Raw genomic sequence first — 26,473 nt, forward strand, 5'->3', positions numbered from 1 at the left:
ACAAGCATTGGACATACCATGTCCTTTTATTTATTTATTTTTGAGATTTACGTATTTTAGAGAGAGGCACAGTGCCTACGTGCATGGGAGTGGGAGGAGGGGCAGAGGGAGAGGGAGAGAGTGTGGAGCTGAGTGTAGAGCCCCATATGGGGCTCCCATCTCATGACCCTGAGATCCTGACCCCGGCCGAAGCCTTGAGCTGGCTGCCTAGCCGACTGAGCCACCTGGGCTCCCCTGATTGTACTTTTAAAGAGCTCTGTTGTGATACAGTTCATACATGGTATATAATACGGGCATTTTAAGTGTGAGGTTCTATAGGGTTTTTTTTTTTTTTTAATTTTATTTTTTTGAGAGAAAGAATGAGAGAGAGAGAGAGAGAGAGTATGAAAGGAGGGAGCCTGATGTGGGACTCCCATCTCGGGACTCCAGGATCATGACTTGAGCTGAAGGCAGTCGCTTAACGCGCTGAGCCCCGCAGGCACCTGGTTCTATGGGTTTCAGAAAGTGTAAATCCACATGTACAACCACCACCACAGTCAAGATAAAGAACATTGCCATCTTCCAGAAAGTTTCCTCAGCCGTGGCTGATCTGTTTTCTATCACTGTGGATTTGGTTTTCCCCATATAAATAGAATCATGGAATGCTGTCTTGGGTGTGGCCGCTTTCACTCACAGTCGTGTTTTGGAGCAGGGGATCCATTCATTTGCATGTCCCAGGCCACCACTTTTTACTGCTGGGTAGTATTCTGTTACATGGATCTACCAGTTTGTTCATCTGTTGTTTGATTTTTGGTGGGTGTGCTATATAGTTTTTAATTGTTTGAATATGGTCTTTCTTCCCCATAAGAATACAGGCTCCACGAGGGCAGTTACTTATTTTTTTATTGAAGTGTAATTCACATCTCACGAAATGAACCACGGGAAAGCGAACGAGTCGGTGGCATTTAGTATATTCACAGTTTTTTGTGTGCCATCACTCTGTCTAGTTCTCAGACATTTTCATCATCCCGAGTGAAAACCTTCTGTACGTTAAGCAGTTTGTTCCAGGAAGATGACTTTTTTGGTCTTTTTTAAATATAACTTTTTAAATTTTCCAGTTATAAAAGTGGTAGGCTGCACAATAAAATACTGAAAATACAGAACTACAGAAAAGTATAGAATTTTACAATAAAAGAAGGTCATTGCTATCTTCTTTTTAATGTTGCATATACCTTTTTAAAAAGCAGTTCTATTAAGGGGTGCCTGGGTGGTTCATTCGGTTAGGCATCCGACTCTTGATCTCAGGGTGTCAGGGTCATGAGTTCAGATCCTGCATTGGGCTCCACGCAGGGCTTGGAACCTACTTAAAAAAACCAAAACAAAACAGTTTTTGTTTTAAGTGTATTTTTAAAAAAGAGTTTATTTAGTTATTTGACAGAGATCACAAGTAGGCAGAGAGGCAGGCAGAGAGGCAGGCAGAGAGATAGAGGGGGAAGCAGGCTCCTTGCTGAGCAGTGAGCTGGGTGCTGGGCTTGATCCCAGGACCCTGAGATCATGACCTGAGCTGAAGGCAGAGGCTTGAACCCACTGAGCCACCCAGGCGCCCCAACAAAACAGTTTCATTGATATGATTCACATATTATATGATTTACCCATTTAAAGTATATAGTTAATTGTCTTTTAGTAGTATATTCATGGTTATGTACAACCACCACCACAGTCACTTCAGAAAATTAAAAAAAACACACATTTTCGTCAGGCAGTGATTTTTGCCTCTTCTGTTCATCAGCATTTAGAACAGTGTTTGGCACATAGTAGGTACTTGATATTTGTGGACGAATGAAAGGAACTCATGAGAATAAATCAGTTTAATCATTAATTCAGTAAACATTTAATAAGTGCCTCCTGTGTGCTAACAACTGAGGCCAGTAGAAAGTGATACTCAGATACTGAGCTTGTCTTGGGAGAGGATAGTCCATTGGTGATAGAAGACAAATATGTGGAAATAAGATGGATGATGTCAGAGTGGTAGAGATAGGATGTTCTAGAAATTCAGAGAAGGGGGCTACTGCTGGAGGGGTTACTATTACTGACTTTGTTTTTTATTTTTAATTTTTTACATTGTATTTTGTTTTCTAATACATTGCTTCTTTTAAAATTTTTTTATTTTATCATTTTATTTTAATTTGATAGAGAGAGACATAGTGAACGCAGGAACACAAGCAGGGGGAGTGGGAGAGGGAGAAGCAGGCTTCCTGCTGAGCAGGGGATCCCGATGTGGGGCTCGATACCAGGACTCCAGGATCATGACCTGAGCAGAAGGCAGCCACACAGGCATGCCTAATACATTGCTTCTAGTGTGAAAAATTAACAGTTATTATTTGTATTTTGACTTTGTATCTTGTGATATTGCTAAACTTACTAAGAACTTTGAGTGATTTTTACTTTTTTAATTTAAATTCAGTTAACATTATTATTATTTCAGAAGTAGAGGTCAGTGATCAGTTTTTTTTTTTTTTAAAGACTTTATTTATTTGAGAGAGAAGAGCACAGAGGGAGACAGAGAAGCAGACTCCCCACTGATGGGGGCTCCATCCCAGGACCTGGACATCATGACCTGCCTGAGTAGAGGGCAGACAAGACACTTAGCTGACTGAGCCAGCCAGGTGCCCCCTCAGTCTTACATAACAACACCCAGTGCTGGTTCCATGACGTGCCCTCCTTAATGTCTGTCACCAAGTTACCCCATTCCCTCTGCCCCCTCCTCTCCAGCAACTCTCAGTTTGTTTCCTATAATTAAGAATTTCTTATGGTTTGTCTCCCTCTCTGATTTCATCTTGTTTTTTATTTTTTCTCTCTTCCCCTATGATCATGTTTTGTTTGTTTGGTTGTTTTTTTTGGGTGCAAAAAGTGATCTTATTAAAGCCTGGGACAGGACCCATGGGCAGAAAGAGCTGCCAGTCCTGTTTTGTTTCTTAAATTCCACATATGAGTAAAATCGTATGATGATTGTCTTTCTCTGATTGACTTATTTCACTTAGCATAATACTCTCTAGTTCCATCCACCATGTTGTAAATGACAAGATTTCTTTTTTTTTTTTTCTGTAGTGTTCTACTCTATATCTATATAGATGGGCATCTGGTCTTTTTCTATAGTTCAGCTATTGTGGACATTGATATAAACATTGGGGTGCAGGTGCCCCATCGGCTCACAGACTTGTATCTTTGAGGTAAATGCCTAGTAGTGCAATTGCTGGGTCGTAGGGTGGCTCTATTTTTAATTTGAGGAACCTCCATACTGTTTTCCAGAGTGGCTGCACCAGCTTTCATTCTTACCAGTAGTGTAAGAGGGTTCTCTGTCTCTGCATTCTTGCCAACATCTGTCGTGTCCTGACTTGTTAATGTATTGCCATTTTGACTCGTGTGAAATAGTATCTCATTGTGGTTTTGATTTGTATTTCCCTGATGCTGAGTGGTATTGAGCATTTTTTTCATGTGTCTGTGGGTTATTTGTCTGTCTTCTTCAGAGATATGTTGGTTGTTGTCTTGTGTTTTCTTGATTGGATTATTTGTTGTTTGGTTATAGATTTTGGAAACTAGGCCTTTATCTGATAAGACATTTGCAAGTGTCTTCTCCCATTCCTTTTTTTTTTTTTTTTAAGATTTTTATTTATTTATTTGACACAGGGAGAGATCACAATTAGGCAGAGAGGCAGGCAGAGAGACAGAGAGGAGTGGGGAGAGAGCCTGATGCAGGGCTGGATCCGGGGACCCCGAGACCAGGGCCTGAGCAGAAGGCAGAGGCTTAAGACACTGAGTAGAGGGACCCGTAGCTTTGCCCTTCTGTCCTTTGGATTTGTCAACTGTTTCCTTTGCTGTGCAAAAGCTTTTGATCTTGATGAAGTCCCAATAGTTCATTTTTGCCCTTCCTTCCCTTGCCATGCGTCTAGCAAGAAGTTACTGTGGCTGAGGTCACAGAGGTTGCTGCCAGTGTTCTCCTTTAGGATTTCACATTGAGGTCTTTTCATCCATTTTGAGTTTACTTTTGTGAATGGTGTAAGGAAATGGTCCAGTATTGTTTTTCTGCAAGTGGCTGTCCCAATTTTCCCAACATCATTTGTTGAAGAGATTGTATTTTTCCCATTGGTTAGTCTTTCCTGCTTTGTTGAAGATTAGTTCTGACCATAGGGTTGAGGGTCCATTTGTGGGTCTCTATTCTGTTCCATTGATCTCTGTTCTGTTTTTGTGCTAGTACCATACTATCTTGATGATTACAGCTTTGTAATAGAGTGTGAAGTCCAGAATTGTGATGCCATCAGCTTTGGTTTTCTTTTTTAACATTTATTTGGCTATTTGGGGTCTTTAATGTTTCCATACAAATTTTAGGATTATTTGTTCCAGCTCTGTGAAAAATGTTGATGTTATTTTGATAGGGATTGCATTGAATGTCTAGATTACTCTAGGTGGCATAGATATTTTAACAATATTTGTTCTTCAGTTCATGAGCATGGAACATTTATCCACTTCTTTGTGTCTTCCTCAGTTTCTATAATGAGCATTCTATAATTTTCTGAGTACAGATCTTTTTTTTTTTTTTTAAAGATTTTATTTATTTATTTGACAGAGAGAGAGATGACAAGCAGGCAGAGAGTTAGGCAGAGAGAGAACGAGGAAGCAGGCTCCCCGCTGAGCAGAGAGCCCGATGTGGGGCTCGATCCCAGGACACTGAGATCACGACCTGAACCGAAGGCAGTGGCCCAATCCACTGAGCCACCCAGGCGCCCCGAGATCCTTTTTTTTTTTTTTTTAAAGATTTTATTTATTTATTTGACAGACAGAGATCACAAGTAGGCAGAGAGTCAGGCAGAGAGAGCGGGGGAAACAGGCTCCCTGCAGAGCAGAGAGCCCAGTGCAGGGCTCGAGGGTCCCAAGACCCTCGAGGTCCCAAGACCCTAGGACCATGACCTGAGCCGAAGGCAGAGGCTTAACCCACTGAGCCACCCAGGTGCCCCCTGAATACAGATCCTTTGCTCTTTGGTTAAATTTATTCCTAGGTATCTTGCAGTTTTTGATACAATTGTATACGGTATCCACTCCTTAATTTCTTTTTCTTCTGTCTCATTGTTAGTGTATAGAAATGCAGCAGATTTCTGTGCATTGATTTTATATCTTGTCACTTTGCTGAATTCCTGTATGAGTTCTAGCAATTTTGTTTTTTTCTGAATAGAGTATTACGTCATCTGTGAAGAGTGGGAGTTTGACTTCTTTGCCGTTTCAGATGCCTCTTATTTATTTTTGTTGTCTGATTGCTGGGACTAGGACTTCTAGTACTATGTTTTTTTTTTTTTTTTTTTTTTTAAAGATTTTATTTATTTATTTGACAGAGAGAAATCACAAGTAGTCGGAGAGGCAGGCAGAGAAAGAGAGAGGGAAGCAGGCTCCCTGCTGAGCAGAGAGCCCGATGCGGGGCTCGATCCCAGGACCCTGAGATCATGACCTGAGCCGAAGGCAGCGGCTTAACCCACTGAGCCACCCAGGTGCCCCATTCTAGTACTATGTTAAACAACAGTGGTCAGAGTGGATGGACATCCCTGTTGTGTTCCTGACCTTAGGGGAAGAGCTGTCAGTTTTTCCCCGTTGAGAATGATATTTGGGGCACCTGGGTGGCTCAGCCATTAAGTGTCTGCCTTCAGCTCAGGTGATGGTCGAGCCCCTCACCGGGCTCCCTGCTCAGCGGGAAGCCTGCTTCTCCCTCTCCCACTCCCCTTGTCTGAGTTCCCTCTCTTGCTGTCTTTCTCTCTGTCAAGTAAATTAAAAAAAAAAAATGGTATTTGCTGTGGGCTTTTCATATATGGCTTTTATGGTACTGAAGTGTGTTCCCTCTATTCCTACATTGTGAAGAGGTTTATTTTTATTTTTATTTTTTTTATTTTTTTAAAGATTTTTATTTATTTGACAGAGAGAGATCACAAGTAGGCAGGGAGGCAGGCAGAGAGAGAGAGGGAAGCAGGTTCCCCGCTGAGCAGAGAGCCCGATGTGGGGCTCGATCCCAGGACCCTGAGATCGTGACCTGAGCTGAAGGCAGAGGCTTAAACCCCTGAGCCACCCAGGCGCCCCCATTGTGAAGAGTTTTAATCAAGAAAGGATGGTGTATTTTGTCAAATGGCTTTTCCTGCATCTGTTGAGAGGATCCTATGGTTCTTGTCCTTTCTGTCATTAGTATAGTGGGTCGCATGGATTGATTTGTGGATTTGAACCACGCTTGCTGCCCAGGAATAAATCCCACTTGGTCGTGGTGAATAATCATTTTAATATACTGTTGGATCCTGTTGGCTGGTATCTTGGTGGGAGTTTTGGCACCCATGTTCATCATGGATATTGGTCTGTAATTCTCCTTTTTGGGGGCCTCTGCCTGGCTTTGGGATCAAGGTAATGCTGGCCTCATTGAAAGAATTTGGAAGTTTTCCCTCCGTTTCTGATTTTTGAAACTGTTTCAGAAGAATAGGTATTAATTATTCCTATTATTGACTTTAACGAGTTCTAGCTATGTTGTTAACTTACTAAGGGCTCCACTGTTGTGTTCTTTGTAGCATAGAAAACAGGCCCTGTTCAGTCTCCGCCCCAGATGCCAAAGATCTTCTTGTAAGGCTGTGTCAACTGTTAAGATCTTTGAGATAAAGTATGAGAAAAGCATTTTTAGTGAATCTGTGGTAACATAATAATTCTTGGAATCACGTCACCTTCTTTGGAAGGCTGAATGCAATGCCTTCTTATGCATAATGCATGTTTTATGTGATCTCATACAGCTTTTTCTTTAATTGAAAAGGCAGATCCTTCTGAGGGAGGGAACAGTAAGTACTGAGTGAGGATCTTGTTCCAGTATCTCTAATTCTTTAATGAGAGTGCACTGGAAGCCTTCCCTGGGAAGGGTTTTTACTTGGGATAATGGAATGAAAGTCTGTGGTGGCAATGATGACTCTGGCCTAGAGGCAAACAGTGTAACTACAGGGATGATGTCAGCCAGCTCTTCTAGCATTTACTGCCTGATGGCACTGTGCAGAGTGCTGGAGGTGCAGTGATCTCGTTTAAGCCTCAGAGCAATCCTCTGAAGTAGACTGTGCTATCCCCATTTTACAGGTGAGAAAACTGAGGCCCAGGGAAGTTAAATAACTTCTTTAAGGGTATTCTAAAAACAGCGAGTGGTTTCAAGGCAGCTCGGTTGAACCCTTCATGGTAAATCTCTATGTTCCCTTCCCCAGAGAGAATATAGCATTTAGATATTCATTCATTTATTTAACACATATATATTGAATTCCTGTTATGTCTCAGTCCCTGGGCTAGGAGTACAGTGGTGAACAACACAGAACAGACCTTGGCCAGCAAGGAATATGTTATAATTGGGAAGCTCAGAACCAGGAAGAACACGAAAATGGTAAAAAAAAAAAAAAAAAAAGATGGTGGGTGGGGAACGGAGACTTTGAGAAGGGTTGAGTAAATTTCCCGTGGTCTCATCCAGGTAGAGGTGGACCCGAGCCTACCTCTCTTGTCTTCTTTCTGGTGTGGTACTTTTATTGCTGAGTCCCAGAACCTTTACCAGAGTTTATGTCTGTTTTGTAGCTGGCCAAATATAGGTATGCCATGGCACTTAAGAGGGCGCTGGGTCTCCCATCTGGAAGCTCCTCGAAAGAGTCTTTAGGATGATGTGGGTCTTGAGGATGACTCGGTATTTCCAATATGCCCTCAGATTTCAGCTTTGCTTTTGGAAAGCTTTTTGTACATATACAGAAGGAGAGCTGAACAGGTTGAGTTGGGTGAGGTCAAAGAAGCCGATCATGGAGCTAAAAATGATTCTCTTCAGAGAATTCATTTTGTGGATCATTTCTCCCTACAGACACTCTCTTTCTTGCTGGAGTATGAGGGGAGCTACAGGCCGCGCCTGGGAGGCTCTGTGTCAGAAGCATGGCTGGTGGTTTTAAGACAAGGGAGGAGAATTCCTGACCTCTCGAGTCATGGAACACTTTGGGGACAGTGGAGTGGAAGAAAGTGATCTTTGCCCTTACCAAATGTGCTCAATGTGTTTGTGAAGCTAATCTCATGACTTCAGTGGTCTTAAGGAAACATCTGATTGAGAAACAGTTGTGTTTTTGTATGAAATTCTGTGGACACATACGTGGATAAACACAAAGTTACACACTCCTTTTAGGATAGAACGAAAGTCGATTTTCTGGACTTGCTGGGTTGGAGAAACAGGTTTACTAGAACTTTCTGACATCAGGGTTTGCTCTTGGAATGGAACCTCCTTATCATTTGGGTTGTAAAAACAGACTGGGTCCTGATCTGTTTTGATATTGTTTTAGTAAAATCTTGTCTGAAAATTAGACCATGGATTTAAATCATTGCCTGGAGGGCACTGGTTGGCTCAGTTGGTTAAGCAACTGCCTTTGGCTCTGGTCATTATCCCAGAGTCCTGGGATGGAGTCCTGCACTGGGCTCCCTGCTCAGTGGGGAGACTGCTTCTCCCTCCCACCCTTCCCCATCTTATGCTCTCTCTCACTCTCTCTTTCAAAAAATAAAGTCTTTAATCAAAAAAATAAATCATTGCCTGGAGTTTTTTCAACATGATGAACGTGGCTCTGGATTTTTTTTTTATATTTTTAAAATTTAAAAAATTAAAAAATTAAAAATTTAAATTAAAAATTTAAAAAACTAAATTTTTAAAAATTAAATTTAAATTAAAAAATTAAATCAATTAAAAATTCAAATTAAATTTTAATTTATTAAATTTATCTAATAAATTTAAAATTAATTAATTTTAATTACTTTAAAATTTAATTTCTAAATTAGATTTAGGAGAGTGAGCTAGAAAGCACACATGAGGAGGGCCAGAGAGATGGAGAAGCAGACTCCCTGCTGAGCAGGGAGCCTGACTATCCCAGGACCCCAGAGTCATGGCCTGAGCTTAACCATCTGAGCCACACATGTTCCCCGTTTTTGTTTTTGTTTTTTGTTTGTTTGTTTTTATCAGAGAGAGAGTGGGGAGGGGGCAGAGTGAGAGGGAGAAAGAAAGAATCTTAAATAGGCTCCTTTCCAGTGCAGAGCCCTACATGAGGCTTGATCTCACTACCTTGAGATCATATAACCTGAACCGAAATCAAGAGTTGGGGACTTAACGGACTGAGCCACTAAAGCGCCCCAGCTCTGATTTTTTCTAGGAAGAGTTCTCTCACCTTCCACTTCTCCTTTACCTTCCCAGGAGAAGGAAAAGTCACCTGAGTTCTTTAACTGGTCTGGTATAACATCATCAGGTCAGTGGCAGACACTGAGTGACGCTCAGTACGTGTCTGTTGATGAGAAGCAGCAATCAAGTTCTAGCTTCCTTTTGGGATGGTGGTCCCAGTTCTGGTGAGAGTGAGAATCTGGTTTGGTATCTTTGGGTTCTGTCGCTTCCTCTGAACCCAGCTAAAAATCGAGTAAAAGTAAGATCAATCAGAGACCAACATGTTAAAGGAATTAGTAGGAAGTTCCTTTTGGCAGTAACTATTGAACGAGGCAGGTTTTAGAATCTTGGTGGGGAGGTATAAAATCATCTTTGGTTCACGGCTGGGATCTGTTACAAGAATTGGGTTGTGGTGGGTTGGTAGGAGCAACCAAGCTTTTCTTAGCTCTTTCTGTGACTTGAGGGAAGGAGCTGGTTTTTGCCTTCAGCCACAGGGAACATCGTTATAAAGATTTAAAGGACTGTGTGATTTTAGTTGGCACAAATTAGATCCTTTTTGTCTCTAGAGGCCAGAACTGAAAGGACCTCAGTGCTGAGCTGTTTTTCGTCTGCAGTGTTTTCAGGAGCCGTTGGGATTTCGCTTCTGTGGTCTCTCTTGCACTTTCCTTCTTCCAAGGCTCTTTACTTCAGTTCCTTCCTCATCTCAGCCTTTTCTCTTTGCAGGGAACAAAGCTGTTTTCCCTCAGAACAGAGCTTATATGGTTATTCTTTCTGGAATGATTCTCTAAGGGCTAAGAAGGAATTTCTTTCTTTCTTTTTTTTTTTTTTTTTAAAGATTTTATTTATTTATTTGACAGATAGAGATCACAAGTAGGCAGAGAGCAGGCAGGGAAACAGGCTTCCTGCCAAGCACAGAGTCTGATGCGGGGCTCGATCGCAGGACCCTGAGATCATGACCTGAGCTGAAGGCAGAGGCTTTAACCCACTGAGCCACCCAGGCGCCCAAAGAAGGAATTTCTTGATGGAGATTGTCATCATTCCCATTGCTTGCTTGGGTCAGAGGTTGGTTGCTGGATGGACCCATTGCACTGCCATAAACTGCTCTGAATTCTGAGTTGGAACAATGAAGATCACAGAAGACTGTCAATATTTCATTTTAGAAACTATGCTTGGAACTCTATACGAGGGGAAAAAGCTTTGTGGGTGAGATAGAGAGGTGTACTGTTTGGTTTCTTAAAAGCTGTAGGTTTAGACAACCTTTACTCAGAGTCAACTGTAAAGCCAGTATTACCATGTTGTGATGAGAGGGAGAGGAAGGGAGATACCAGAGCGGCTCAGCGAGTTCTTACATTTTTAGGTGGAATCAGTTTAGATCTTAGCACATGGGTGATTTAGTCCCTGCACGAGCAACTTTTGGGCCCCAGGGCGGGGCAAGCCAGGCCCACTGCTGTTTTGCCCCTGGAAGTGTTTGCAGTGGGCTGGTCTTCAGATAAGAAGGGGTACTATTTAGTGAGTGCTTACTGTGTGTCCTGCAGTGTGTTGTGCTCTTTCCCTGCTCTATCCTCCTTGGGATCAGTAGAGCTTGCGGACTCTTACTGTCTGTTTCCCTGACACCTAGGTAGTGATGTCACTTTTTCAAGGCCAGGCAGTGGTCAGCAGTGGAATTTGGGTGTTTCCGCTTGTCTCATGTCCAAGAGGTGGTCTGGTGAGCTCGGGGAGAGCAGAAGGTGGAAGGAAGCTGGGGAGGGGAGGCTTTGCTGTTGTGTAAGGGCCCAGAAGCATTTCAGACGTACGGTGCTGGGCGCAGAGTCAAGGAGCTGATTTCCCTCCAGGAATGGGGCAGAGTGGGGTCGTTGATGGCGAACGGGTAGAGCGGGAGCCTTGTTCCTTTCTGGCTCCTTCCCTCCCTTATCAAAGGGAATCTTCTTTTCTTTTACCTTCTCCTCCCCTGGCCGGAAATCAGTCTCCTTTCTAGGCTGTGCTCTCCTTTCTGGCTCAGGGAAAAGGCCCACAGATGATGATGGGTCGAGTAGTGTTAACAAGGAGCCAAATAATGTGGAAGGTGGAATTAGGAACAGTGAACGACAGTGTCCGGTTAGGAGGCCTTTTCTTTTGTTTATCTCTTTACTTGACTAGCAACCCCCACCCAGTCAGGGGTGGCAAAGGAGGGTCCGTCCTTACTTTACATGTGAACAACAACATAATCAGTGCACGGTAAATGATAAATGATTACCGGGGCTTGGGGCTTGTCGTAGGTAAAGCAGGCTAGGGCTTTGAGCCCCTCCACCTAAAATTCTTCGCCTGGATTCATAGGTGGATGTCCAGCACGGGAACAGGTATGTTCCACCTACCCCAGGACACTGGGTGCTGGACCGCCCCCCCCATGCCGACAGGGAGTATTTTATTTTTATCCCGAATGAGTTGTTTGTTGATACATGTTACGTACATCGCCTGGTGGGTACTTCATATGGATCCTGACACAGTTGTGTACCGAAAGGCCTCCATGGGCCCCTGTCCTGCGTGCTCGCTTTTTTTTTTTTTTTTTAAGAGTTTATTTGTTTGACAGAGACACAGTGAGAGAGGGAACACAGCAGGGAGAGTGGGAGAGGGAGAAGCAGGCTTCCTGCCGAGCAGAGAGCCTGATGCGGGGCTCGATTCCAGGACTCTGGGATCATGACCTGAACCGAAGGCAGATGCTTAACAACTGAGCCTCCCAGGTGCCCCAGTGGGTGCCCACTTCTGATGTAGCCCGGAGAACAGCTGTAGCTCTGTGTGCCGACAGATTCCCGGCAGAGATTTCCAGGGAAGAAGTCTCTAGGCCTGGTCTTCCCCAGGACTGTGTGAAAAGGGGCTGACTCTTGCTGCCACTCCCACCTTATCTGACTCCTTGCCAGGAGAGCTTTAATGAGCTTTTCTTTCTCTGGTGGTTAACTTAGCTGTTGGGGACCAGTGAGTGACACCTGTCATAAATGAGCTGTTGCATATAACTTCTGGTTCCTCTCAGTGGTTTGGAACAGTGAGCCCATCACCGGTTTTCTTGAATGCTGCTGTATGTGAAGCCCTGTGGAGGATACAGGATGGAGAAAGTGATTAAGGCACCTAGCAACTTGCATGACATTGATTCATTGGTTCATTTATTCATTTGGTAACTAGATACTGAGCTTTTCCTGTGTTCGGGTTGTGTCCCAAATGCTAGGAACGAAAAGATAAGATAGGCAAGGTTCTGTCCTCAGCGATCTTGCAAAGGCACTGTTACGAAATGTTGTGGGCTTTGAGTAAATTATCAGCATTGTCATTAATATTAAGGCCATTAATAATGCAACAGCAGTGATGTTATTAATAGGATCACGAGTAGTCTACTATCTTGATGAGGTTTTGGGAAATGAGGGTTTATGTTATCATACTCATGGTCTGTCTGCATTTCCCTGATTGCTCCTCATCAAACCTGCAGACTCTTGAGAAAATCAGGAAGCTCTGTTTTCTCTTGTGGCTGGAGGATACTAGGTATAAAGGTTCATCACTACTTGCTGGCGTAGTACCACTGCCTGTATATATTAGGAGCTTTGGCTCTGACGTTCTGTATTCTGAGATTAGGGGCCTTGAGCATCTTTCTGGGGGTCCAGTCTGGGATCTCACTGGTACCAGTTCTCTTCCTGCCTGGCCTGACTGTTAAAAGAATTGCAGGATTCTTTAACTGTAAATAGAGGCATTATGAATGGATGAAGTTTGACCAGTGCATTTTTTAGTTATAATCTCCATTTTATTTTTTTTCCAGAGAACAGTCTTTCTTCAGTCCTTAAGGACTTAGCTTCTTACATGGGCTTTGGTAGGAGGAAATGGGACAGCCCCCTCAATCGGGGTGGGGTGTTTTGTCCTACGATGCTTCATGAGAGCAATTCCGGACTACCTTGCTGTGGATGTGTGTTTCACACGCAGCTTGGGAAGCACAAAGGCATCAAAGATACTTGCTTTGGAAATGTCCTGATGGCAGTGGCCTCTACTGTGTTCCAAATAACGAAATTCTTTTTTTTTTTTTTTTAATTTTTATTTTTAAAAAATATTTTATTTATTTGAGAGAGAGACGTGAGAGAGAATGATCGAGGAGAAGGTCAGAGAGAGAAGCAGACTCCCCGTGGAGCTGGGAGCCCGATGTGGGACTCGATCCCAGGACTCCAGGATCATGACCTGAGCCGAAAGCAGTCCCTTAACCAACTGAGCCACCCAGGCGCCCCCAAATAACGAAAATTCTTAATGGCCCTGTTTTTGGGCACGCAAGAGGCACAGTTGGTGCAGCAAAGAGGCTGCCTGTGGCCGTGGCCCTTTTTGGCATGACTGTTACTCCTTGGTCATCTTAGAAGTGAAGACCCAAGAGAGCCATTTTTTAAAAAAAGATTTTATTTATTCACAGAGGGAGTGCATGCAAGCCGGGGAAGGGGTTAGAGGCAGAGGGAGAGAGCCCAGAGCCTGATGCAGGGCTCCGTCTTAGGACCCTGAGATCATGACCTGAGCCCAGACCAAGAGTCAGACGCTTAACTGACACACGCGTTCCTCCCCCCGACCCCCATTTTTTAATAACAGTTTTATTGAGATGTAATTCATACACCATATATTTTATCCTTTAAGAGTGGATAATTCAGTGTTTTTAGTATATTCATAAAGTTGAGCAAGCCATAGCACTAATTCTAGAACATTTTTATCAACCCGGATAGAAACCATATACCCATGAGCAGTCACTCCCTGATTGGTCCTTCCCCCAGCCATTGGCAGCTCCTCATGTACTTTCTGTCGCTGTGAATCTGCCTGTCACAGATATTTCACATAAATGGAATCCTAGAATATGTCGTATTTTGTGTCTGGTTTCTTTCACTTCGTGTGATGTTTTCAAGGTTCCTTCGTCTTGTAGCATCCATCCCTCAGTGCTTCATTCTTTTTTATGGTTGAATAATACTCCATTGTATGGACCCACATTTTGTTTATCTGGTCATCGGTTGAAGGACATGTGGGTGGTTTCCACCTTTGGGCTCTTAGGGATCTCGCTGCCATGAACATTTGTGTTCACTTTTGTGTGGACATTTTTTTCATTTGTCTTGGATACACACCTAGGAGGGGAATTACTGAGATACATGGTAACTCTGTGCTTAACTTTCTGAGAAACTACCATACTGTTTCCAGACTGGCTGTGCCGTTGTGTATATTCTCAGGAGTGTGTGATCATGGCAGTTTCTCCATACTCTGCTAACATTTGTCATTATCATTTTAAAACAGGTTTTAGTCTTTTTATTATTTATTTCTTTTAAAAAATATTTTATTTTATTTTTTAGAGAGAGCCCCAGGGAGTGTGTGTGAGCACAAGCGTGGGGGAGGGTGAAGTGGGAGGGAGAAGCAGAGTCCCCACTGAGCAAGGATCGGCTACAGGCTCAGCCCCAGGGATGACCTGAGCCATAGGCAGATGCTTAACTGACTAAACTTACCCAGGGGCTCCTATTTATTTTTAATTTTTATTTTTTAAGATTCTATTTATTTGACAGAGAGATCACAAGTAGGCAGGGAGGCAAACAGAGAGAGAGGAGGAAGCAGGCTCCCCACCAAGCAGAGAGCCCGATGTGGGGCTCATCCCAGGACCCCGAGACCATGACCTGAGCCAAAGGCAGAGGCTTAACCCAGTGAGCCACCTAGGTGCCCGTATTTTTTTTATTTTTTGGAAGATTTTATTTATTTATTTATTTGGCAGACAGAGATCATAGTAGACAGGCAGGCAGAGAGAGTCCGACGTGGGGTTCGATCCCAGGACCCTGGGATCATGACCTGAGCCAAAGGCAGAGGCTTTAACCCACTGAGCCACCCAGGCGCCCCATCCTATTTATTTTTAAAAAAGCTTATTTAAGTAATCTCTACATCCAACTCAGGGCTCCAGCCCACAACCCTGAGATAAAGAGTCGCATGCTTCATGGACTGAGCCAGCCAGGCTCCCCCTACAGCTATGTGAAGATTTTTGTTGCTGTGATCCTTTTGGCCTAGCTATTCTAGTGGGTGTGAAGTGAGACCTCATTGTGGTTTTCGTTTACATTTCCTTAATGACTGTGGTGGTGAGTGTTTTTTCTTGTGCTAATTGACCATTTGTAAATCTTTGGGAAAATGTGTATTCAAATTTTTGGCTTAATATTTAATGGTTTTTTTTTTTCTTTTTCTTGTAGAGTTGAAAGAGTTCTTTACATACTCTGGAGTACTAGTCCCTTATCAGATAAATGATTTGCAGATATTTTCTCCCATTCTTTGGGCTTTCTTTTCACTGTTCTCATGGTATCTTTTGCAGGATACAGGTTTTTAATTTTGGTGAAGTCTATTAGTCTATTTCTTTTGTTGTATTGCTTTTGCTGTCATATCTGAGAAGCCATTGCCTAGTCCAAGGTCACATAGATTTGCTCTTTTATTGTTTTTTTCTTTGTTCTTTTTTTATTCTTTTTTTTTTTTAAGATTTTAATTCATTTATTTGAGAGTGAGAAAGCGCACAGGATGGGGGGAAGGGCCAGAGGGAGGAAGAGAAGGAGACTCCTTGCTAAGCAGGGAGTCTTATGTGGGGCTCAATCCCAGACCCTGAGATCATGACCTGAGCTGAAGGCAGATGCTTAACTGACTGAGCCACCCAGGTGCCCCATGCCTATGTCAACTTTTTATTTTTTTTTATTTTTTATTTTTTTAAAATATTTTATTTATTTATTTGACAGAGAGAACAAGTGGGCAGAGAGAGAGAGAGGAGGAAGCAGGCTCCCCGCTGAGCAGAGAGAGCCCGATGCGGGACTCGATCCCAGGACCCCGAGATCATGACCCGAGCCGAAGGCAGCGGCTTAACCCACTGAGCCACCCAGGCGCCCCCTATGTCAACTTTTTAAAAAAGATTTATTTATTTGAGATAGAGCAAGAATGCGAGAGAAAGAGAGAGAGAGAGAGAGAGAGAGAGAGACAACGTGCGCGCACGCAGGCATGTGCACAAGTGGTGGGGGAGGGGGGGCAGCAGCAGAGGGAGAAGCAGCTTCCCTAACAAGCAGGGAGCCCAGTGTGGGGCTGGATCCCAGGGCTCTGGGATAATGACTGAGCCAAAGGCAGTTGCTTAACCAACTGAGCCACTCAGGCGCCCCTCCTATGTCATATTCTAAGAGTTTTATAGTTGTAGCTCTTTCATGAGCACTAAATTGTACTGCCTAAAGTTTTGCAAGTTCCTCTTAGCTGTTTGCTGGGGATAAGGCTGGCTGGGAGCCTACATCCTAGAGCTTCTTTCCTTTGCTGCCTTGACAGTTCCGTCAAGGATCTTGACCTTGGGAAGCTTTCTTGAAAGTTTTCTAACTGTTATGCAGTTTATATTTCTTTCTTTTCTTTTCTTTTTCTTCTTCCTCTTTTTTTTTTTTTTTTTTTTTTGAAGGTAACGAATGAAGAGGACTTTATTAGGAAATTGGACTGTAAACCTGATCAGCATTTGAAGGTGGTTTCCATTTTTGGAAATACTGGTGATGGAAAGTCTCATACTCTCAACCACACTTTCTTTTATGGCCGTGAAGTCTTTAAAACTTCGCCTGCCCAGGAGTCCTGCACCGTGGGGGTGTGGGCGGCCTATGACCCGGTCCACAAAGTAGCGGTGATAGACACAGAAGGGCTCTTGGGGGCGACAGTGAATCTCAGTCAGAGAACACGGCTGCTGCTTAAGGTCCTGGCCATCTCAGACCTCGTCATCTATCGAACTCACGCAGACCGGCTGCATAATGACCTCTTCAAGTTCCTTGGGGACGCCTCAGAAGCTTACCTGAAGCACTTCACCAAGGAGCTCAAGGCTACCACTGCCCGCTGTGGGCTGGATGTCCCCTTGTCCACCCTGGGCCCTGCTGTTATCATTTTCCATGAGACTGTGCACACTCAGCTGCTGGGCTCTGGTGAGTAGACAGGGGACTGTCACGGATTGACCTTTCTGGGTACAAGGAGGCAGCCCTTGGGCTGCAGTAGTAGCTTGGTGGAGAGTGGGATGGCCCAGCAAAGTTTCTGCCTGGGCAAGACCTGAGGGAGTGTTTGAAGAAGGGTGGGGTGAGCAACGGTGTCAAAACCCGGTCAAGATGGGGATTGAGGATTGAGGATTAATGACTGGCTTAGGCAATATGGAGAGCCTTGGTGATCTGGAGAGGACCTGTTTCCCAGGGGTGGTGGGCATGGAAGCCTGATCAGGATAGGTTCAGGAGAGAACAGGGGAAGAATGAAGGTTGTGAGTATATCCCAGTCTTTGAAAGAGTTGTGTTATAAAGGGAAGCAGACAAACGAAATGATAGCTAGAGGCTGATGAGGGATTTCAAGCCCCCCCCTCTTTAAATGGAAGCTGTGAGGTATTGTAGATGGTTGTGTGCTGGTGCAAAGGGAAGGGAACAGTGTGGCTAGAGGAGAGCAGAACCGTTGGGGTGAGGCCCATTTGGGTGTGTTGGCCTCAGAAGCATGGACTGTCTCTCTGGAAGCACAGGGGGGAAAGCAGTGTATGGACACGGTTGCTGGTAATTGTCCTACTGTTTCTATTCCCTGAAAGAAGTAGGAAGCAAAATCGTGACCTGAGGGAGGATGAGGGAGCAGTGCACAGTACAGGAACAGTGATTGGACACTGGTGGGGACAGTAGTGTTAGCCCCTAACACAGTGGTCCCATTTACCTGTTCATTCAATGTAGTTTCTTCCTTTTTTTTTTTTTTTTTTTTTTTTTTAAGGATAATGGGGGGAGGACAGAGAGAGAGAATCTAAAGCAGGCACCACACTCAGTGTGGAGCCCCACGTGAGCCTCGATCTCACAACCCCGAAGATCATGACCTGAGCCGAAATCAAGAGTTAGATGCTTAACTGACTGAGCCACCTGGGCGTCCCATCCGTTAACAAAGTTTTTTTCTTTTTTAAGATTTTACCTATTTATTTGAGAGAGTGGGGGCAAGAGAGAGAGCATGAGCAGAGGGAGAAGCAGAGGGAGAGAGAGAAGCCGACTTCCTGCTAAGCTGGGAAGCCTGACAGGGGCCTTGATCCCGGGACTCTGGGATCATGACCTGAGCCAAAGGCAGTCGCTTAACAGGCCAAGGCACCCAGGTTCCCAGTCAACCAGGTTTCTTTAGTGGCACAATGCCATGTGCTGAGTTCTGGTGCACAGAGCTCACCCTCGAATAGTTCCCTGTCTCTTTGGGGAGACTGCACGGGTTCTCTTCTGGAGCGGATGTGGGTCCAGGAGCTGTGGGGTTGCAGAAGAGGGACTCTCCACACCTCCTGAGGGGGTCTGGGAAAGAGGAGTTGGGGCTGGAACCTAGACATATGGCTTGATAGGGCCGAGGAGGAAGGATGCTTTGGAAGGAGCAAACCCCTGGAGGCTTGCAGGGGGCAGGTTGTGTCCAGGAACCCGCAGGTGGTCCTGCCAGAGCCTCTGGAACTCGCTTCCGGCCCCTCCGTGCGAGCCCCACACAGCAGCCAGGTGCTCCTTTCAGAAGCTCGCTTTTTGGTTTAGATCACGCTGGACTCCTGCTTGTACGCTGTCCGTGCTTTTCCCCACAAGCTCATTACGATGTCCCCACTCTGAGTCCTGTCTGTGTCTCTGACCTCCTTCCCTTGTTACCCGCTTCCTCCCCTCCCGTTGCCCCGCGTGCCCCCACCTCGTACCGGCGCCCACCACCTCTGCGTACACTCCGTCTGGTAGCCGCACCAGCCTTTTCTGTGTTGCCACCTTGGCCTATGCTGCTCTGTCCCCCTTGGAGCCTTGGCTGATCATCCCCTGTAGAGTGGTCCTTCCTGCCCCTGAGTTTACATTCTTTCTGCATGGCTCTGTTCGTTTGCATCAGGACCGCTGTCACTGTCCGTGGTCCTCCTGTGTGTGCTCGCTGGCTTGTGTTTGTTTCTCTTCAGTTACAACTGGAACTCACGAAGGCGGGAACCTTGCCCGTCTTACTCACTGCTGTGTCTAAAGAGCCTGGATGAGTTCTTGATGCTCCGGTTGGTTGGTTTTCACTGTGTCTGAAGCACGCATTGTGAGGGAGGGAATGCTGGAGGTACTTGGGGGTCAGATTGTGGGTTGCCTTGACTCAGTTCTCACATAGGACCGAAGCCCCTGAAGCATTTTAAGCTGGGAGTTACACGAGCGGATCTGTATTTTCCAAAGATTGCACGGCAGCCTGTTGCAGGCTGAGCCACAGAGGCATGCCTGGAGGCAGGGAGACCAGGTGGGACGGACATTCACCGTGGCGCTAGACGAGAAGTGATGGGAGCTGAGTTGGGCCATTGACACAGGACGGAAGTGGACAGACCAGGGCCATATTAAAGAGTTAGAATCAGAAGGACCAGGCTCTCGTGGGAGGATGAGAAATTAAATGTTCCAGCAGAGTCTCCTTAGCAGGTGACTTTGAGGTAAGGGGAGAAGGTTGGAAGCACTGACTTGAGGATGTCTTCCGTGATCTACTTTTTCTTTTTCAAGATTTTAAGAGAGAATGGGAGACAGAGAGTGCATGTGAGACCACAGACAGGAGGGGGGCAGAGGGAGAGGGAGAAGCAGATTCCTTCCTGAGCAGGGAGTCTGTTGTGGGACTCAATCCCAGAAAATCCTTCAATCCTCAATCCCTGGGATCATGACTTGAGCTGAAGGCAGATGCTTAACCAACTGAGCCACCTAGGTGCTCCCTGTGATCTGCATTTTTATGCCACTTTGGATTTTTACAACCTTGGTAAGGGGAAGGTTTAATTTCTAGTTCAGAATTTTGAAATAATGAGCCCGTCATAAATAACTTTTTTCTTTTCTTCTTCTTCTTTTTTTTTGCGCTATTATACCATATACTGTGATAGGTAAATGCTAACTTACTGTATCCTTGTTATTTGGCCCAGTTAACAGCAGCCCCATTTTACAGAAGAAGCTGCACTTAGCTTGAGTTATATAACCAGAAGTTTTGCAGATAGTTGCAAAATTGGGGCTCAAAATAAGGTTTCCTAACTCCTAAATTCAGAGCTCTTTCTGGAATACTGTTGCTGCTTCTTGAAACTTGAAGATGGAACCAAGGCAGCCAATTTACGCAGGGAAGGAGAAGAGGTGCCAGAATTGTGGGCAAATTGATAATTTGAGTTTTCTGTTTCAGACTTTCTGATTTTATATTATTTAAATGAATTAATTAATTAATTAAAAAAAGATTTTATTTATTTACTTGACAGACAGAGATCACAAGTAGGCAGAGAGGCAGGCAGAGAGAGAGAGGAGGAAGCAGGCTCCCTGCTGAGCAGAGAGCCCGATGCTGGACTCGATCCCAGGACCCTGGGATCATGACCTGAGCCAAAGGCTTTAACCCACTGAGCCACCCAGGCACTCCTGTTTAATTTTATTTTAATTTCTTTTTTGGGGGGAGAAGGAGAGTGAGTGAGCAGTGAGGAGGGGCAAAGAGAGGAAGAGAGAGAATCTTAAGCAAGTGGAGCTCCATGCGGGGCTGGATCTCATGACCCTGATGAGATCATGACCTGAGCTGAAATCAAGAGTCCGATGTTCAGTGGACCTAGTCATCCAGGTGTCCCGCTTTCTGATTTTATTTGATCCTGTTCTTTTTCTGGACAGAGGATTCTAGGTGGGAGTTAGTAGGCAAATGAATTCTCTGTTTCATAAATGAGGAGAACATAGAACCCATCATCACTGGGGAGCAGTGATTGTATGTCCAGAGACCAGCTGTGAGATGATGTTGGGGAGGGATGGAGGGTGGCCAAGCTCGTACCTGGGTGGTGTTGGGGGGAGTCACTTCTTGCTGATTGATCCTGGGATACCCTGGCACCTAAAGTCACTGCCACAGGAAAAGATCAGGAGGAGATGGATTTAGGGATGAACTACAGAATTTTGGGCACTTCTTTTTGATGACTGTACTTTCAAATTTGAGTAGGGCCATATCTCCAGTATTACTTGGAGTTATTTTGTGGTTGTTGTTACAATACTAAAGGAAATGAAAAATTCCTTCTAACATTTCTCTCCAGGATATTTATTGAATTCATCTGTACTACCACTCCACAAATTTCTGCATAAAGATTGGTGAAACTACCCTCAGATACATTGGGAGCTTGTATATAGCTTCACCATTGAAAGGCCAGCATGTTTGAAGTGGTTGTTTATTCGAAATGTTCCTTAGTGTGGGGGGTGGGGTAGAGAAAATCTATTTTTTTTTTAATGCTTTGACCTGTTTGCATTTTTTTACAATGAGCAGATTAAAAAAGACTTTCCCTTGAAGTACAGTGTACATATAGAAGAGTGCACATCATATCACAAGTGTTATTAATGTGATGAATTTTATAGTCTGTGAAAGCAGTAGCAGAACATGACATGACATGCCAGCACCCACTTCCTGGGGAAGCCCTGCTCATGCTCCCTTCTAGTTAACGGTAACCTGGATTCTAACAGCATAGATTAGTGGTGCCCGTTTATGTACTTTATTATATAGAGTCAGACTGTGTATTACTTTATAATGCAAGACACATTTTTTTTTTTTAAAGAAAGGTCATTGTTCCTGTACCTGTTTCCTTGTCCAGATCACCCCTCAGAGGTGCCAGAAAAGCTCATCCAGGACCGGTTTCGGAAGCTGGGCCGCTTCCCTGAAGCCTTCAGTTCCATTCACTACAAGGGAACGAGGACTTATAACCCTCCCACCGACTTCTCTGGGCTGCGGCGGGCTTTGGAGCAGCAGCTAGAGAACAACACCACCCGTTCTCCCCGGCACCCGGGGGTCATCTTCAAAGCCCTGAAGGTCAGTGGGCTCCTGCCCTGAGTGCTTTTCACTGGGGTACCAGTGGGTGGTAAGAACACTCAGCTCCCCTTTTGTTGGTGCTGGAGATTGGAAACTGGGGTGGAAAGCAAGGTTGTAGGGAAAGGAAGCACCAGAGGGGAGCTCACACCTAATGAGTTAGAGCTCATCCTACTACGAACACGGGCACAAAGGGATCTTGGGCTATTGTTAAAAAGTGACAGGTCCTCCTGTTGGAGAAAAACCAGGTTTTCAGACAGTAGGAAAAGCGTTCATTTCCATGTGGTGTTGCCCAGCCCTGGTGAATTGATCTTGCATTGAGGCTCAGTTACCTGAACAGGACTCACTTTTTTTTTTTTTTTGTTAAATCTGTATTAATTAGGTTGTTCAGGAGGACAACTTCTTATCACTGTAAATGGAGAATCAGTATCACAGGTAGAAATTTCCCAAGACAGAAAATACAGACACATGATAATAGTAATTGGTGTTTATTATATACCATCAGAGGACTCTATGAATTAGTTCATTTAGTCCTTACACCAGCAGTATGTCTGGCTGGCTCAGTCGGTAGAGCATTCAACTCTTGATCTTGGGGTTGTAGGTTCAAGCCCCACGTTGGGTGTAGAGATTGCTTAAAATTTTTTTTTAAAGATTATTTATTTATTTATTTGACAGAGACACAGTGAGAGAGGGAACATAAGCAGGAGGAGTGGGAGAGAGAGAAGCAGGTTTCCCACCTAGCAGGGAACCTGATGCGGGCCTCGATCCCAGGACCCAGGATCATGACGTAAGCCCAAGGCAGATGCATAACCCACTGAGCCACCCAGGCACCCCTAAAAATAAAATCTTAAAAAGAAAAAAATCCTCTCTCACCCCCTCCATGTGTTAATTGCTGTTTCCCAGCCTCATTTTGCAGATGAGGACACCGGGGCAGGTGTCCGAGGAGGTGAAGTGATTGGTTACATACAGTTACTAAGTAGCAGCTGTGGCTGGTAAAGCCTGGCTGGTTTACTCTAGAGCTCCTTCTAACCAGCAAGAATCTTCCTCCTCGCAACAAATGTAATAACATACTATTTCCTCTCTAGGGACTGTTGTTCATGGAAGGTTCTGAGACTGGAGCTTGTTTTTTCTTTATTTAGAAGGGAGATGAGCAAGTGTTCAGGAGATGATAAAGATAATGCTATTACCCAGTTGGGACTTTCTTTTTAACAGAATCTGAAATTCTGAAAGTGAACTTAAACAGGAGTAATTTCTTCTGTGGAACTTGATGCTCTTCACTTGTACCACCAAAGTCACGTCCCACGCCCCTAAAATTCATGTTGTATACACTAGTGATGCTTCTTTTGGGAAGCATCTCCAAGCATCGTATCTTTGTCTTTTAAAATCAGGCGAATTGTTTTTATTGTGTATCTCAGCAGTACTGTCAATATATTGTTTTGATAATCTAGTAAAATCCTGTTAGAAAGCATCCTGCTTTTGCACAGATTTCACTTCCCCCATCCTGGTGGTTGGTGCTGGGTTCTGCGTAACAGAGGGCCTGCTATCTGGGTGGGCTGCGAGCCTTCCATCCACAGTAGATGCTGTATAACCCATCTGGGGCCCTCAAGCGGTAAGCCATTGCCCCTTCTTTGTCTGAGGCCTCACAAGGTATCTGGGTAGGTGGGATCACTGTGCTAGGGGGTATCACTTCCCTCCCATAGCAGTATGGCTTCTCTACCATTGCTGTGTCATGATAGCCATCAACAGGCAAGAAATCACTAAAACAGTAGCAGTGGGTGGGCGGCACAGAATGGATAATAGAAAAGTATAACTTAAAAAGTATTACTGATTATTGAAAATTGCCTTTTTTTTAAGAAAAAAATTTTTAAAGATTTTATTTATTTATTTGACAGAGAGAGATCACAAGTAGGCAGAGAAGCAGGCAGAGAGAGAGGCTGAGCAGAGAGCCTGATGTGGGGCTCGATCCCAGGACCCTGAGATCATGACCTGAGCTGAAGGCAGAGGCTTTAATCCACTGAGCCACCCAGACGCCCCTGAAAATTGCGTTTTGAGAATTGACTGGGTACCCTCAGTGAAATCTTGATGTCTTCTCACAGTGCATTGGTCAAAGCATTCCCTGGTCCCATTAAAAGCTGGGAAGAGGGTTCCCAAAAGGAATGTCAAAGTTGTTGCTGTCGTTATGGGAACAGGAATTCTAAGTTTAGGGCAGGTTGTTCATTGATCCAGTTTGTCTGAATTCATATCCTCTGGCTTACGTTAGGAGTACAGGTTAAGCGTAGAAAACGTTGGCTACTACAGTAGAGTTACAGTAAATGAAAACAAGAACCAATACAGTCTTTCCACCCAGGAATAGCCATTGTTAACATTTTAGTATGTGCTCTTATAGTGCATGTTCTGAGTGTTAAAAAAACAAAACAAAACGTGTTGCTTGTCATCACATCAAAGATGTAAACTTGTAATCCTTTCCCCATGAAACTTCATAAACATTTTACTATATTGTTATTTTTGTTTTTAGTGAGTGAGTGAGCAGGCGAGCGGGGGAGGGGCAGAGGGAGAGGGAGAGAGGAAATCTTAATCTCCACACCCAGTGCAGCCCAGTGCAGGGCTCGAGCTCACGACCCTGAGATCATAATCTGAGCTGAAACCAAGGGTCGGATGCTTAACTGACTGAGCCACCTGGTGGCCCCAGCGTTTTACTATATTATTATACGATTTTTATAAACCGTTTCGATAGCTGCACAATATTTCATTGTCTAAATATACCCAAATAACAGTTGTCGGACAAGAAATTATAAGTAAAATTTCTCTATTAAAAATAATGCCACAAATAAATATCATGAAAGCTCTTTCTATACCTGGAATTATTTTTCTGGTTTATATTTTCTTGAAGTAGATTGTGTCAGAGGTGTGTGTGTGTGCGCGCGCATGTGTGTGTACACACAGCGAGTATGTATCGCATTTCTGTCATTTCACTAGTTGGACATGGACTGTTTAAGTACTTTGCTTATTTGGTGTCTTTTTTTTTTCTGTTTTGCCTATTTTTAGTATTTCAGGGATTTTACTTTGACACAGTCTCTGATCTTTACTATGTATGTATTTATTTTAGCTTTTAAAAAAAAATTTTTTTTTTTAAGATTTTATTTATTTATTTGACAGAGAGAAATCACAAGTAGATGGAGAGGCAGGCAGAGAGAGAGAGAGGGAAGCAGGCTCCCTGCTGAGCAGAGAGCCCGATGCAGGGCTTGATCCCAGGACCCTGAGATCATGACCCGAGCCGAAGGCAGCGGCTTAACCCACTGAGCCACCCAGGCGCCCCTTATTTTAGCTTTAAAAAAAATTTTTTTTTTAAAGACTTTATTTATCCATTTGACAGAGTGAGATCACAAGCAGGCAGAGAGGCAGGCAGAGAGAGGAGGAAGCAGGCCCGCTGCTGAGCAGAGAGCCTGACATGGGGCTCGTTTCCAGGACCCTGGGATCATGACCTGAGCTGAAGGCAGAGGCTTTAACCCACTGAGCCACCCAGGTGCCCCTATTTTAGCATTCTTTATAATGAATTCCTCAGAGGGATCCCCTCGAATTCCTTCTTGCAGTCTGCTTTGTGGACAGTGCTTTGTTAGCATGCCTGCAGGCTTAGGACAGAGGAGCAGGACGGCAGCAGGGCCTCTGGGGCAGTGCTGGGCGTCTGGGATCTGGAGAGAGGCTGGGAAATGTTGGCAAGATTGGATCTAGGGATATGAGGATGCCGTGAGGACTGGGGGATAGAGACTTGGGGTGGGGAGGGCTAGGAAGGACAGCGGAGGAGAAGGGGATTTGGAATAAGACGGGGCAGGCTCTGGTGCACGCAAGAACAGAGTTTGGGCATATGCTGATTGGCTCCATCCATTGGGTTTTTAGAAGGTTTGTAGTGGGGTACCCTGTCACAGTAAGTGAATTTGGGTAAATTGCATATGAGAGTTCCTTGTACCATTCTTGCAACTCTTCTACAAGTCTGAAATTCTGTCAAAATGAAAAGTTACCCTTTAAACAGAGCTTGTGGGTTTTGCATTGTGGTTGCTTTAGGCTGGATGTTTGTGTCCTCCCAAAATTTCCTATGTTCAAACTGTAATGCCCAGTGTGATGGTATCAGTGGGCCTTGGGAGGTGATGGGTCATGAGGATGGAGACCTTTTGAGTGAGATTAACGCCCTTGGAGAGAAGCCCCAGAGAGCTCCCTTGCCCTGTCCACACAGTGAGCACACAGTGCAGAGGCACCATCTGTAAACCAGGGAGCAGTCCTTCACCAGAACCTGACCTTGTTGGCGTCTAGATCTTGGGCTTCCGGCCTCCAGATGTGTGAGAAACACATTTCTGTTTAGAAGCGATCTGGTCTGCGCTCTTTTGTTTTAGTAGCCTCAAAGGACTGAACACGGTGGTTAAAAGCTTGGGTTCTGGAGTCATGCAGACTTGTGTTGGAATCCCAGTTCCTTGGTCTTGGCAACTTCCTTCATGTGTTCATTCGTTCAACAAATAAAAGAGCACACCCATG

General features: G+C 44.5%; 1 protein-coding gene across 2 annotated transcripts in view; it reads left to right on the forward strand.

The window, feature by feature from the left end:
* Window positions 1–26,473, forward strand: part of ZFYVE1 (zinc finger FYVE-type containing 1) — a 60,087-nt gene that overhangs the window by 13,646 nt on the left and 19,968 nt on the right. For both annotated transcript variants that reach the window (XM_045072759.1, XM_004754824.2), the window contains exons 3-4: window positions 16,614–17,118; window positions 21,738–21,952. In XM_045072759.1, coding sequence (XP_044928694.1) covers window positions 16,614–17,118; window positions 21,738–21,952 — 720 coding nt within the window. The remainder of the gene's footprint in view (window positions 1–16,613; window positions 17,119–21,737; window positions 21,953–26,473) is intronic.

This window comes from Mustela putorius, unplaced genomic scaffold (genome assembly GCF_011764305.1).
Source record: "Mustela putorius furo isolate JIRA1106 unplaced genomic scaffold, ASM1176430v1.1 tig00000129_pilon_pilon_pilon, whole genome shotgun sequence".
Lineage (NCBI taxonomy): Eukaryota > Metazoa > Chordata > Mammalia > Carnivora > Mustelidae > Mustela > Mustela putorius.